This window comes from Eurytemora carolleeae, unplaced genomic scaffold (assembly GCF_000591075.1).
Source record: "Eurytemora carolleeae unplaced genomic scaffold, Eaff_2.0 scaffold48, whole genome shotgun sequence".
Lineage (NCBI taxonomy): Eukaryota > Metazoa > Arthropoda > Copepoda > Calanoida > Temoridae > Eurytemora > Eurytemora carolleeae.
The window spans coordinates 45,388-60,976 of record NW_019396177.1 but is presented as its reverse complement, the minus strand read 5'-3'; the positions used below and the strand labels follow the sequence as shown (position 1 = coordinate 60,976).

The following is a 15,589-nucleotide window of genomic DNA, read 5'->3' as shown; positions in this document are numbered from 1 at the left end:
TTTTTTTTTCCCCCAGTCAGGGTCAGTGAAATTTCCATAGTGAAATCTACAATTATTGAAAATAATAAAAATTAACAATTCAGAAATTTATAAATCATCACAATTGAAACAATTTTTTTTAAAATGGAACTTATATATGAATCAGATATATGCATGATGCAGCATAATTTTTTTTCCAGACATAAAAGTGATTTTTTTAGAGGTTTTATGACAATTAAGATTTGCAATATAAAACAAATTTACTACTGGAGAGGCAGGGGCAAGAAGTTCAACAATGATCACTTCGTATAGATCCAGAAATATCTAATTTTCTCGAAATTTATGAAAAAAATAAATAGGCTCCCACAGTAAATTAAATTCATTTATATCCCCAAATGTTAAACACACACAACTTTAAGGTAATTACTCAAAAATCAAGAAGTTTTGCACCCAACAACAATTTACCCTTTGATTAAAAAAGCCCCTTCATATACTTTGAAAATGCCCTAAAATAAAAAAATTGCCCTTGGAAATAAATAATTAAGATTATACACAAAATTGCCCAAAATGAAAAACCACACAAACAAAATTTGCCTCTAAATCAAAGATTTAAGATTTCCCCTAACTGAAAATTGCCCCCCCCCCAAAAAAAAAAAATTTACCCCTAAAGTATTCTGAATTGGTAAGGTATTTTTTCATTTTAATACCCATTTTTCTTGCCCCCCCCCCCCCACAGAAATGTGGGGGGGTGAACAAAATTCTTGCTGAGTATTATATTTATAGTTCAGCGCCCACTGTATAACCACTGCATATGAATATGTATTATGTAAGGAACAAGAAGACTGGAACATACATTTATATTCATGTGTGTTTCGTATATGTATCCGTTGATTTTTGAAAATATATATATGGTTTTTAACATGCTTATTGTGCGCACTGTATTCTAATTTATATGCAGTGAGACACATAAACTGAGGAATCCGAATAGGAAGAGGCAGGGGCTTATTCAGGAATTTGTCCAGGGGGGCTTAAATTTTTTTCTTTCCAGGGGGGGCTCAGCACCCGTTGGGACATGAAAACCCCCTGAAATCAATAGATTTCACTGGTCCAGGGGCGCTTAGCCTCAATAGCCCCCCCCCCCATTGAATATGCCTCTGGGAAGAGCATCATTCCAACAATCTGATGTGTATTTGATATGTTTGCATAAGGCAAATAGTTTAGCCAATAACCTTGAAAATCAACTTATAAATGAAATGGGTCTCGCCGTCTCTTTTGGAATGTTTTAGTTGATGGTAGCCGGCAAAAAAGATAAAATGTTTGAAAACAAATCCCAAAAAATGTATCCGACCATGCATCATAACTCTCAGACTTTGCTTATAATTTTTCGTGTGTATGTACTTTATAGATTAATGTATCTACCCATAAAAGCCACTATTTTTTCTTCGTGCAACATACAGTGAAACCCTAAATAAGGAATACATCGGAAGAATTTATCAAATGTCGTCTTGACAATTTTTCAATGAGTTTTATACTATTACATAAATTTCAGTATTTGCGAAAATAAATAAGTAGCCATCAGTATATGTGGGAACGGTTTTAAAGAGCTCGATTTAATCATTTTATTAAAAACTAAATATCTGCAACATAACATTATCAGAAAGTAAAGAATACGACATTTGATGAATTCTTTCGATGTATTCGTTATTAAGGGTTTCACTGTAGTAAAACTCAAAATTTCGTTGATTTCTCTGCTATAGATTTCGACCAGCTATAGATGAACAAAATACATGGATATTATACATGAAAACTGATAACATTTATTGACGTATACGATTTATTAAAATCTAAATATCTATATTTCCGTTCGTTTTTACTTAACAATTTTTGCTTTACACACTGCAGTTTACAATTTACACCGTTCTACATTATACATTGTGCACTCATTATGCGGGATTTGTTTTCTTGGATTTATTTTCAATTTGTTCTGAAATTTTATCTTTTTCTGAAAAAAAAACTAGAGAAACAATCAAATTCACAGTACTTCGTCTTCAATGCAGTTCCGTGCTTGATTACGTTAAAGATCTAACATAAACGTATACGATCAGAAGATGTTTTATCAAATATTTTATGAGCTTCCAGCCAATCAAAACTTCACTAACCAAACCGCCGGGTATTTTGTGAAAGTGATTAGAAATATATAGAAAAAATTATAAATTTTACGTCTACTGATCTTTAAACATAATTATTTGTTTTTGGAAAAAAAACTCTGTTTAATCGAAATTATATTGAATTTGTATTGTTATTTCTATAAAAATTGCGTTCTTTATACTTTATTTTAAAAAATTATCTATGCAAACAATCCTTTTCTTAAACTTACATAATAAACTTTTTTTATTTTCATAATTCGTTCTTTAGTACGTATCTTTAGTACGTATCTTTAGTACGTATCTTTAGTACGTATCTTTGCACACAAATAACTCGACTTTAATGACAACCAAGGACTCTTTCAATGACAATCTAAAGGTGAAATTGACCAAATTTAAATTGACTTTAGTTTTTATGATAATGAATGATTTGGCAAAAAAAAGTGTACAGTTATGTTTGACCATAAAAATGATAAAAAGTCTGACTAAATTACGTACAGTTGTCTCCAGGACGTCTAATATGTTGTGGGTATTTTCTAACTAAATATAATGATAGTTGTGCATGTTTCAATCGTAAAACAGCTAACTGCGCTGAGTGTTAGTTTTGAGCACACATGTTTTATGATGAACGTTTTGAAAACAACACTATTACATATTAATTGGTTTCCATTTTCGCATTCGCACGAATCAGAAATTCTATGTTGTAAGCGTTTTGGAACGTAAGCAAACTTGTAGCAATTATAATTTGAGAATCTGTAATCAACATTTGATAAAATATCATTGGTCAATAGTGACTGGCAGCATGCGCACGCGCGCAACCAGACATTTTGTTGGGGTTGGCAAGAGCTAAATATTTCGTGCGAAGCGCGAAAAAAAATTGTTGCTCCCCCCCCATAAACATTTTAGAGGGGGGTAAGAAAAATGTGTATTATACTCAAACAATAAAAAAACTAACCTTACCAACCGGATTTTCAGTAATTCAGCACATCTGATGTGAAATAAAAAGAAATTTATTCTAGTTAATATAAATCACAATATTGATTGATTTACATTTTACACATATATATATATAAATTTGGCTTGTCTGTTTGTTTGTTTGTATGCAATAAACGTCAAAACGGCTGAACCGATCGGGCCCAAATTTTTGTGGGACATCTAGGGACTCCAGGGAAGGTTTATGAATGATTGAAATTTTAAATATTTGTCTCAATCAAAATTCGATCGTCATTAAATTTTTTAAAATTTTGAAAATCCACGAATTTTATTGTGAAAATCCGCGAATTATTTTTGTTTTGTTTTACGTATACACAAAGAGAACATTGTTCACAATTAATTTAGAAGATGGGCGCGAAGCGCCCTCTAATGCTAGAAAGAAGGGCGCGAAGCGCCTTGAATTTCTAGTATATTATATATATTCATTATTTATCCATAAATCAAATATGTACATTGTACTCATAGACATTGACAAGAAATGCATCCTTTCATTTAAAATCATGATTTTACATGAAAAATATTTTTTTTAGTATGACACTGACACATCGCACAATATTTGCGGTGAGCATGTAGGATTAATTTAATAGTTGTACTACAATATTAAAGCAATATCATAATACTTAATAAACCCTCTCTTCCTTTTCCAGGAATTCATGAATCGCTGAATTGCAAAACAGGTTGGACTTCTTGACAAGTATAGGGGCTTATTCTTTCCTTTCTCTGGGGGGGGGGGTGTGTCAGCACCCGTTTGGGCCTGACAATCCCTGAAAACAATAAATTTTACTGGACCATGAGGGAAGCCCCCATAGCCCCCCCCCCCTCCCACTAATTACGCCTTATATGTTTTATCTTTCTAAGATTAAAATGATCGAACTGCTGAATTTTTTTAAAAATCTGTTTCATATTATATTTTTAAACATGGAGAATAAAAGCAGTTTCTTTACTAATTAAATGACAATCTGCTGGATTTCCGTATGTTTAATTTAATTGCAAGAACAATAGAATATTTACATAAGAATACTTATTTTGGTTTTAAGTCATTATTTTTTGAAATAACAAAATATAACTTACACATTTTTTGTTTGTCATTGTCTTAATTTTACGAACTTAATTTAAAAAAATTGTTTTGTTACCAAAATACGAGTACTTTCTTAAGGTAACATTGATTCAAATCTGTCTCAAAATCACTACTATTCCCAAAGTTTTTTTGCTCAAAATTATCAATTCTCAAAAGTAAAAGTAAAAATAAATTAATTTTTGTAGATGGACTATTTATACATTTTGGGTCTAAACATGAAGTCTTGACTATTTTATGAATAAAATATGCAGACGGTTTTTTCATTCGCCTTTTATAAAAAGACCTAAATATCTATAAACTCTGTGTTCGAGCCTTCAAAAGAAAACCAGAGGTCGAAACTTTGTATTAATGATTTCTGTAGAATTTAATCCTCAAATTTTCCCTTTATGTTCTATCCGAAGCTCTCAGAAAGAAAATTAAGGATTGAAATTTGAGTAATAATAAGTACTTTTAAAATCAAAAATCATTAACAGATTTGTTAAAACCTGAACTAATTAACAGATTAACTTGTTTATTGTTTGTTTAGCGAAATCTACAATATCAAAACCTAATAATATACGGTTTAGTAAATGTCTTGTAAAATACAAGACTATTTCATAATTTCTATTTTTTCCTTAAAGATCTAAACAAACTTCAAAACTAATAAAAAAACAACCAAGGGCGTATACGGGGGGGGGGGGGGGCAAGGGGGAAAGTGCCCCCCTAGAACTCAGAGCTATCACAGTTTTAAAATCTTAAACTGAAGAGTGAAGAACATAAAAAATTAGATAGCTGTTTTTTCCGCTAGTTTTGTTTGAAGGAGAGATAAAGTAGTACTTTTAATCGGACTGTATGTGTACCTTTAAAGTATCTAAGAAGCCAAATATTTTGAATTTACAGTTCAAATCCCCCCCTAGGAGCTCCTAGGGGGGGGGGGGCATATTTAACCCCTCACTATAAGATTTATTTCTTTATACGCCCTTGAAAACAACTGATAAGACATTTTTTTAATCTGTGAAGTTTAAAAGTACAAGGAGTGTTGGTAGTAATGGGGGGGGGGGACATTTGATTTATTTTTTAATTCATCTTTTAATTACAAGAAACAAAAAAAATTATCGTCAATAATTTTAACAGGGGCGTAACCATAGGTTGAGGCGTATTCAGTAGGGGGGGGGGTGTAAAGTATGCTGCTTTTTAGTGGGGTTTTGGGCCCAAACGAGTGCTGAGCCCTTTCCTTCCCCCCCCCCCCCCCCAACACCTTCACCAGAAAGAACAAAATCATAAGTCCCTAGTGGACAAATTCCTGAATACTTCTCTGACATGGTGTGTTTTATAGTGGATGGAAATTATTTGTGGTTTCAAATAACCAGAGCTCAGAATATATTTTGTATCTCTTTATTACAGGGATGCAATGAATCTATAGGAGGAAATATTATATTCCCAAGTTATTTTTTTGCATCCTTGTTGCCTCACGTAAAAGTAGAGATATGTAATTTTTTCAACTTTTAAACAAATTTTATGAAGATTTTTCCACTTCTAAACAAAAAATAACATTATAATTTATATAATAAATCAACCTTTTTAGGTTTTAAAAACTGTAAAATCTATTTATCTAGTTTTGTAACACATATTTTTGGTTCAGAAATAAAATCTGAATAATGTTTACAGAGTTGTTAATTCACACCTTTTTGGCAGAAAAATTTGCAATCAATTAGATTGCATCCCTATACAATGTATAAGTTAGTAGCAGGCAAAACATAATGAACTTCAAGAGATTAGTATAATGAAACAAAAACAAAAACTAAATTTTTCCGACCCATAAATACATCTATTTAGTTTTATTATTCACCAGTTAATGTTAATGTTTCATATTTATCCCTGTTTTCCCTTTTAAATTTCAGTTTTCACATTTCAAGGGGAGGGATTAACGGTCCCATCTTGAAAGAGGGGGGAGTTGAGGGTGACAGTCCTGAACCCCCCCCCCCCCCTTACTTGCACCCCTGGATTAAATGCAAACAAAATTTTCGGACGGCTTTTTCTCTTAACATAGGGTTCGACAGGGGCGGATACAGGATTTAAGTGAGGGGGGGGGGGCAAGATTTTTTAGGAACAAAAAAATTAATAATTAGGAACAAAAAACCGTGCTGGAGGCGAAATTTTTTTTGACTTAAAAGACTCAAAAAGAGTCAAAATTAATGACTATAGACTAAAAAACTAGATTTTTAAGTTTTAGGAACAAAATTAAAGGATTAGAACAGGAATTTAGGAACAATTAAAAGATTGTTCAGGAATTAGGAACAAAAATTAAGGATTAGGACAGGAATTTAGGAACAATTAAAAGATTGTTCAGGAATTAGGAACAAAATTAAACGATTCGGACAGGGATTTAGGAACAATAAAAAGATTGTTTAGGAGTTAGGAACAAAAATAAAGGATTAGGACAGGGATTTAGGAACAATAAAAATATTGTTCAGGAATTAGGAACAAAAATATAGGATTAGGACAGGGATTTAAGGTGGGTCGGACACAGTATTAGGAACAGGAACAATAATAGGAACATTAGCAATTTAAGAACAAAAAGAAATTACTAATTATACTTAAATGCATGAAAATTAGGAACAATATTACAATTTTGATAAATGAGTATTGATTAAGGAACATTACTAGATATGAATAATATTATAACTTAAGTCTAGTTTCTTACAAATTTCTAATTCTAAATTTATCGTTAATACTTATCAAATTGGGAACATTTTTTGCCTCGAAATCTCAGGGGGGGGCTACGCCCCTCCCTGAATCTGTCAGGGGGTGGCGAATGTCCCCTCCCCTGTATCCGCCCCTGGGGTTCGAGATACGATATTCAACAAAAAAAAAACATCTTAAAAGGGAGTGACCGGCTAAGTAAGGTAGTTGAACTGAGTATGTAGTGTTGTGGAAAGCTTCTTTCGGATTCATTTGAGACATATTAACCTTTTTAAAGATCGATAAGTCCTGAGTTTGAGCGCAAATTCGACGTTCAAAACTCAACAACGACAACGACAAATAAAGTTAAAATTATACAGTAGTTTAATTAGATGGTTAGGAACATATTTCTCAAAAGAAATTTGTCAATAAATCAACGCTCAAATCGATTATTTCGTTTTCATCATTATATTGAATTTCTAATTTTCTTTGATTTATTCGCAGATTTCTTCAAATTCTTCAAATGTCGTCTTTTCAATAATAATTCTAGAAAATCTGTGAAAATCTGTGTGAATAATGAGAAACCACAATAATGAGATAATAAAAACTAATAGTTGAACAAGATTACTTATTTTCGATGAAAAGATTAATTTTTATTTTATTAACTTTTTTACATTTTATGTCGATGTTATTTAATAATTTTTAAAAAATTAATTCTGAAAACGTATCCACCCCCAAAGTAGGAGTTTTGAACATCGAATTTGCGCTCAAACTCAGGATTTACAGATCTTTAAAACGTTTAATATGTCTCAAATGAATTCGAAAGAAGCTTTCGACAACACTGCATACTCAGTTCAACTACCTTACATAGCCGGTCACTCCCTTAAAAGGGACTCTAAGCCTAAATTTAAGTGACTTTCCATACAAAGATGGTAATTTCCAATTTACATCAGTGCTTTAATTTTAAAGCTTTGTCTGATCAAATATGAATTAAATTTAAAACATAACTGATTTTAAAAACTAATTATTTTCAACTGTGGTTTCTCTACAGAAGTGATTTGTGCAATTTTATACTCCATGAAAACATATAGAAATTCAAAATTTTAAACCCTAGAAAAACTACAATATCTTCTACATTATTGATCAGATGAAGGTTTCAAAGATACCGTTCAAGTTTAGGATGATACAAAAAACACTTATTTGGAAATTTGCAACAACAACCCCCCCCCACACTTAAAATTTTGGGTCTTGTAGATGCTTTGATGGAAGAAAAGCTAAACTGAAGTGGATTGAAATATTCTTGTAAAAGAATGAACTTGAGCTGGTTCAGAATTTAGCTTGATCCCACCATCACAAGTAACACTGTTTTGCCGCGAAGCGTTCTTTTTCCTGAAAGCAGCCTTCTCAAACGTTCCAAGATCTTTTACAGTATCTCTATTTAGGTTTCTAACTTCTCTTCTGCTTCTGTTCCCAACACTAATCATTCCATTAATTTCCCCATCAGGTTCACCCATATTCCATTCACTGGCGCTCATTTTTGTCAGTTGACCTTTGACCTTCTGTGTGTTAAGATGTCGGGTAGCTTGCTTTTTCCAGTCATCGTCACCCATATTTTCAACAAGCTTTCGTCGTTTTTTTCTTTGAAAAGGATTTACAGAGTTTTTTGATTCCTGGTACACATGGTGTCCAATATCCATTTTGTGTGTTTCAGAATTTTGACATGATGTAAGATTATTTGGGGTTATAAGTAAAGAATCGGGATCACGGTACAGACTCTCGTGTACACAGAGGTTTAAAGAACTTGGCAGATTTTTTTTGAAGTTTTTCTGTCGCAGAGTTTCGTTCTTGTTAAACCCAACTTAAAATTTTGTTTCAATAAAAAAATTTGTAAAAATAAGATTTGTGTAAATTACAACCTTTTTTGTACTTTTAAAGACTTTTGGATAGGTAACTATACTGAGAGTGAGACATGACAAAAACTTCAACTTCAACCCTTTTAATTAAAGTTTGCTGACTATTTAATCAAAAACTTAATTTCCATCAAAGATTGCAGTTCATGATTTTTTAAATTTCTAGATTAAAGTGTTCTGACTTTAATTTCTCACTTAATTAAAAAAAATATCAAAACCATTATGATTTCCATTAATAAATTAATACTTCAAATAGGATATAACAGTAATCTAACAAATGAATCCATAGAAATCCATAGATTTGCATAATAATATTTGCTAAAACGCTGACAAATTTGTAAAAGTAAGAATTTGTGCCAGAAAAAAAAAATCAGATTTTTGCTAATTTAAATTTCGACAAAGTTTTTTTATCTCAACAATCCTTTGGTTTTAGTACGGTTTACTTTTCCTCCTTTTAACCCTTCAAATTTACAAACTTCAGTTGAAAATTTCAGCTTGTCTTCAAAATTGTCCAAACCACTTTGCTCAGCCATCGAAATTTTATCCGCCATATTGGATTCTGGATCATAATCTAAAGGAGAATATGGTTCTTGAAAAACACTTTTAAGTGAAGATGAAGAGGAAGGAAATCTGCTTTCTGAAACAAAGAAGAAATCAAATCATGGCTAAGGACCACCATTTTAAAAGAAATAATTTCATACAGTAAAATTTCAAAGATTTCTTTGTCTTCATTGGTTTTTTGACTTGACAATTTTTTTTATTGAAATTACAAGTTAATATTATTTTCTTATTGTTTTACTTTAGCTGTTACGAGCTTTTTTTAACATTGATGTCGTACATGAATTGTTTATGACATTTTATGAAAAAAAAAATTTCTGAGTTTGATTTGTACTTTTTAAACCGGCTTTTCTTGCAAACTCATGAGCATTTTACTGGCGTTAAAAATACTTTAAAATACCTAAATTTTTTAATTTTCTCTTTTATTTTGCAAAGGAATTGGGTTTTTGTCACAAACTCTTGTTTTCAAATCCCTTAATCTTTGTAACCTGATGGTGTAAACCTTTGATATTTGAAACTTACATAGATTATTTAATCTAAGAAATCGAAGTTTGAAATATCATTCATTGGGTTGGAACGATAAAAGGAATTAGAAAACCAGAGTTTGTGGCCAAATCTAAATTCATTAATAATAAAAAAAAATATGAAGGTAAACAAAAAGTTTAATATTTAAGGTTATACCGTGATATGTACGTTGGATAGATTCAGCAGCACTACCAGTGTGAACATGTGGAATGTTCCCTGTGCTGTACAAACCGGTTTTTTGGGAGCAGCTGATTCTGCCTGGCAACAGACTTTTCACGGATTTCAGGGAGCCCCACGAGTATTTCAGAATAGCATTTGTGTAAGAAGGATTTAAACCAGGTTCCAAATTGAGTTCTTGTGTCTCCAGTATGGGAGAAAAACAGTCCCTTTTGTAAGAAGCATGAATCATGATTTAAAATAAATGAAATTTCAAAAAGTTTTTAAAAGTTTTTTTTAAAAAAGTTGCATTGAAAATTATAGCTTGTTCTTTTAAACAATAAGCATGCCATGTGTTACACAGTAATAAAATGTTTGTATTTTCCTGTACAAATATTGTTTCAAATATTTTAATACTTTTTAAAAAAATATTTTTAATCTTTGTATTTTGTATTTTAATAAATATTTAGTTTAATCATTATTCTTGAAAAGTTTTATAATCACTTAATCAAGGGCATTCAGAAATAAATCTAGGGGGGGGGGCTAAATATGCGCGAAATAAACTGTAAATTCAAAACATTTGGCTTTTTGGATATCAGGCATAAGTGTCAGATACTTTAAAGGTACAAACTCAGCACAATTTCCTTGCAAATACTATACTTTAAGTGTACTGTGTAGTGTACATCTGTGAACTTATAAGAGAAAATTAGGTTACAGCACTGCAAAATTGCAACTTTATATTAAACAAATTTTGTTTATATTCTTCGATCTTCAGTTTAAGATTTGAAAGTGTGATAGCTCTGAGTTCTAGGCACTGCCCCCTTTGCCCCCCCCCCCCCCCCTGTATAACACCTTGCATATATTACATTTTTTTTTAAAGGATATTATAGTGTTTCCTCAGACTGGATATTTTGTTCTACTAATTACTTTCTAAGGCTGTATTTGTACTTAATTGGCAGGTTTATATATATATATAAATAAATATAAACAAAGAAAAAAATATATGCAAAATAAATCAATTAATATTATTTTTCACAAACAACGATGTTTGAAATCTAACTTTTTGAAAAATTCAACAAAAATAAGTCAACATAAAAAAAATCAATTTTTTAATGTGCTAATAATAGCAATACTTCTTTTTTTATATTATGTTTTCTCACCCCCTGAGGACAAAATTTGTTTGTTCTTTTACAGATCGATTTGTTTTAAGAATAAATAGAGTTTAAGAAATCTCAGATCAAAGGAGTACCATGCACGTCTTTTATTTTAATTGACATAAGTGCACATTATTTTGTTTTAAATGGTTTTCAGGGGATATTAAAATATGTAAATATTTTAATTAACTTAATTAATTGTCTAAAATTGGAGTAAACAATAAACAAACAAAAATTTTGCAAGATTTATGCTTATATTCCTGGATGAAATTGAACCGAAGCTGGCTGAAAAAAAAAACATTTTTAGTATAAATGAATAAAGCATAAAATGTTTCAACTCGGGGCTCATTTCAACCTTTAGTTTTAAGAGATGTCTTTATATATAGTACTTTTATTATTAAAGTATTTAAAGTTCAATATGCTTTGTTTGATAGATTTTTAAATGAGAGGCCAAAACTTGATGATAAATTTTCTTAATACTGGATTTCATACGTAAACACGCTTAGCCTGAGCACGCTTTAGGTTCGAAAAAAGTGTACAGAACGGTTCTACCTGGAAAATCCGCAATTTTACAAAAAAAATGAGTTATGCGAAAAAGCAGATTCACCTAAATTGTTCGGGTGGTCCTGCTATACCAAAATATCAAGGTTTTATTTTTTCAACATGAAGATTGTTTAGCAAAATGTGAAATTTTATATGAATATGTTAAGTAAATGAGAAAATCCGCGAAAACAAGCAATATTTGCCTTGGACATTCTTTTTGGATTTTCCTAAATACTATTCCTAAATCTTCAGATATTTTCCCTTAAGATTCAAAGGGCATTAGTTCCGTAAACTTTTTTAAAGCCTGCTCAGGCGAAATGTGCAAAGACGATCAAGAAAACAGAAAACGGCCCAATTATTAAAAACCCTTTTATGTACAGTATTAAAGATATTATAGATTATCTTAAAACACAGAAGTGAGTAAAATCAGGATTTTCAAAGAAAATTTTACCCATCCATGGATAAACCTGATTATACACACTTTGGGATGTACATGATTGTACATACACAAAAATGTTTATTTACCGCTAGGTCGTGGAGAACTGGGTTTACGGCTGAGTCGTCTAGTTCCTGATTTAAACCAGTTTATTGCAGTACATTACAGTGCAGAACGGTGCATAACAGTACAGTTCAGTACAGTACAGTACAGTACAGTACAGTACAGTACAGTACAGTATAGTACAGTACAGTACAGTACGGTACAGTACAGTACAGTACGGTACAGTACAGTACAGTACTGTAAAGTACAGTACAGTACAGTACAGTACAGTAAAGTACAGTGCAATGCAGTACAGTACAGTATAGTACAGTAAAGTACAGTAAAGTACAGTACAGTACAGTAAAGATCACAGTTAAATATAACTATTAACTAACTATAAGTCGATCGATCTATCTATCTATAATTGTCTATTTATCTCTCTATCTTGCATGTTTTTCTAATTTCTATCCATCCCCTAAGATTTTTCTATTTTTATAACGACAGAGAAAGAAACAAACAATATTGCTTTATCGTAGATAATGAATATAGTATTTGTATATTCTTTTAAATTGTTTTATACGCTGTACACTATATGACTACTTTAAAGTGTACACTGAACTGCTACCGTATACTGTACCGCTACTTTATACTGTACCGCTACTGTATACTGTACCGCTACTGTATACTGTACCGCTACTGTATACTGTACTCCTACAGTATACTGTACCGCTACTGTATACTGTACTGCTACTGTATACTGTACCGCTACTGTATACTGTACCGCTACTGTATACTGTACTGCTACTGTATAGTGTACACTGTACACCTACTGTATACAATATCGTTACTGTTTACTGTACCGCTACTGTACACTGTATTGCTACTGCATACTAAACCGCTACTGTACACCGTACTGCTATTGTATACTGTACCGCTACTGTAAACTGTACTACTACTGTACACTGTACTGCCACTTTACACTGTATAGCTACTTTACACTGTATTGACATTGCTACTGACACTGTACTGTATAACTGTACAATGTATACTGCTACTGTTAACTGTACTGCTACTGTACACTTTACTGCCAATGTACACTGTACTACTACTGAAAACTGTACTGCTACTGTAAACTGGAATGTATTATGTACTGCTAGTGTACACTGTATTGCTACTGTACACTGTACTGCTACTTTACACTGTACTGTACAATGTACTGCTAATGGTTCCCTGAAGCTATTCTGCCCAGGACCCAATTAATGAGATAATCCCAACTTTTCTGTCCTTGTACAGCTGCAGCCTTTAAATAGATTATAGATAGATAGATAGGATGGATAGGATGGATAGGATGGATAGGATGGATAGGATGGATAGGATGGATAGGATGGATAGGATGGATAGGATGGATAGGATGGATAGGATGGATAGGAGGGATGAGTATATTACCCCGTCAAAGTTGAGTGTATTTGCCCACACTATCCAGAGTCTGTACATGCTGTACAACCAGAGGAGCAAAATCATTACGGCCACAGTAAACCCACCTGCAGTACAAATGCAGTACAGATCATTTGCATGAGTATAGAATATACCTCTACCCAAGGTTAATAATGCAAGGAAAGTATTTTCAGAGGTGTGCGCATCTTTTGTACTGCAGTGTACTGTCTCTGCGCGGTAAGGTAAACACAAAACGGATGTCACAGCCGGACATGGGATCCACCTTTCACATAAAAATCAAAGAAATATTCTGGTAAAAGGACACTGTTATGTGAATTATTAAAATTATTAAAATCAAATGCTTTTATCCTCAACGGATACTAAACAAACACTGATGCATCTATTCTTGTTTACAAATTCCGCCCAGAGAGAACTGGTTTCAATATGTACGCAGAGTATACGCAACTGCAATTAACTTTCCTAGCACTATAAACTTGGCTGTACCTGTACCTGTACCTGTACCTTTACCAGAAGTGTACCTGTACCTGTACCTGTAGACCCAGAATCCTCTGAATGACTGTGATAGTAATATTTTCTATTTTTATGATCCCATCCTCTGAAATATTCTTGAAATTAAACCATTCTTTTAACTCTATGTTTTCATTTAATTACAAGAACATTTTAATAAACAAAACAACCAACTTCAAAACATTGTAAACAACAAAAGATTCTACTTTTCTTGTCGAAATCTAAAAATAATATCATTATTTTAAAGAGATAAAATCAAATTGATTGCACGATTACTCCACTATTCTTTTTTAATATAATTAGAATCATTATTATCATTATTATTATTATCATCTGATATAGAGAATACCTGTATTCCTGACCGAACTGAATCATCGGCCACGCCTCTTCTTGTGAATTGTAGGCGTCCCCTGGACTCCACGGTTTAAAGGAAACTAAAAGGGAATGGTTACGAAATGAGAGGGGTTTAGATGGAAACAATGGTAAATATTATTATTCTTATCTGAGTTTAAAGAACAGATTATTAATATCTAAATTTGTTGACCTAGTAACTCCTCTCCTTTTTATCTTACGCAGAAGTAAGTGGAAAGCCAATTTATTTTTAGCATTTCAGAAATATCTCTTTCAAACTTTTATTGAACAAAAATATATCAGATATAAATTTATGTATGGAGAATGTGTAATAAAATATACAAATATTTACAAAATGCTTCTCGCATTATACTCTCTTTACTTTCATAGTAAATTCAGAAATGTACACCTTTTTTAAAGGGACCGTTCACTTATTCGGGTAAATTCATGGTAAACTAATTAGCCTATTAGCTATATGACCGGAGAAAAAGCCGATTTATTATTCAGAATTCCATGCGGAAGGATCTGATACCTTTGCATTCACACTATTTAAACGTTTTTTCAGTAACCCAATAAAATCTAAAATTATCATTTAGCATGTAAGGATATATATATGTAAGAATACAATCTAACATAAATTTACTTTAATTTCACTGATGTATTTCTGAAAAGAGAATTTGGATAAAACTATTCTTCATGCTCCCCGGACTGTATTCCAGAATGTTTTTCAAAGCTTGAAAACACTGTGCGTCTGCGCATGCACAAATTCACACAGATTTCAGCTACGAGAAGAAAATTAGAGTCTAAGTTTTTATATTATAAACTCTATATTTCTCTCTCTGCGCAGATTCTTTGTTCAAAGAATGATGTCCTGATTTTTTTTCTCAAAATATTACACATCTACTTTCTAGCCAACTTTGTTACTTATGTATGATACAATCTCAAAATATTTGACATTTAATTAGTAGCAACGCACACACCTCAACTCGATGACCCCATTTTTTTTATTTTGGGGAAAGAAACATCTATAGCCCCGGACTAGCCTCGGCGAGATGCATTCGGTTTCTTCTAAATGAATTCAATTACGTTTTCGTCTA

General features: G+C 31.9%; 1 protein-coding gene across 1 annotated transcript; it reads right to left on the bottom strand.

The window, feature by feature from the left end:
* Window positions 1-7,909: 7,909 nt before the first annotated feature.
* Window positions 7,910-14,571, bottom strand: LOC111697262 (uncharacterized). The gene is made up of 9 exons (XM_023467191.1): window positions 14,491-14,571; window positions 14,165-14,229; window positions 13,626-13,720; window positions 13,410-13,479; window positions 12,227-12,271; window positions 11,419-11,443; window positions 10,005-10,234; window positions 9,187-9,402; window positions 7,910-8,713 (listed from the first exon to the last, which is right to left on the bottom strand). The coding sequence occupies exons 1-9, from the start codon at window positions 14,514-14,516 to the stop codon at window positions 8,130-8,132; spliced, it is 1,356 nt and encodes a 451-aa protein (XP_023322959.1). The 5' UTR covers window positions 14,517-14,571; the 3' UTR covers window positions 7,910-8,129.
* Window positions 14,572-15,589: the final 1,018 nt, after the last annotated feature.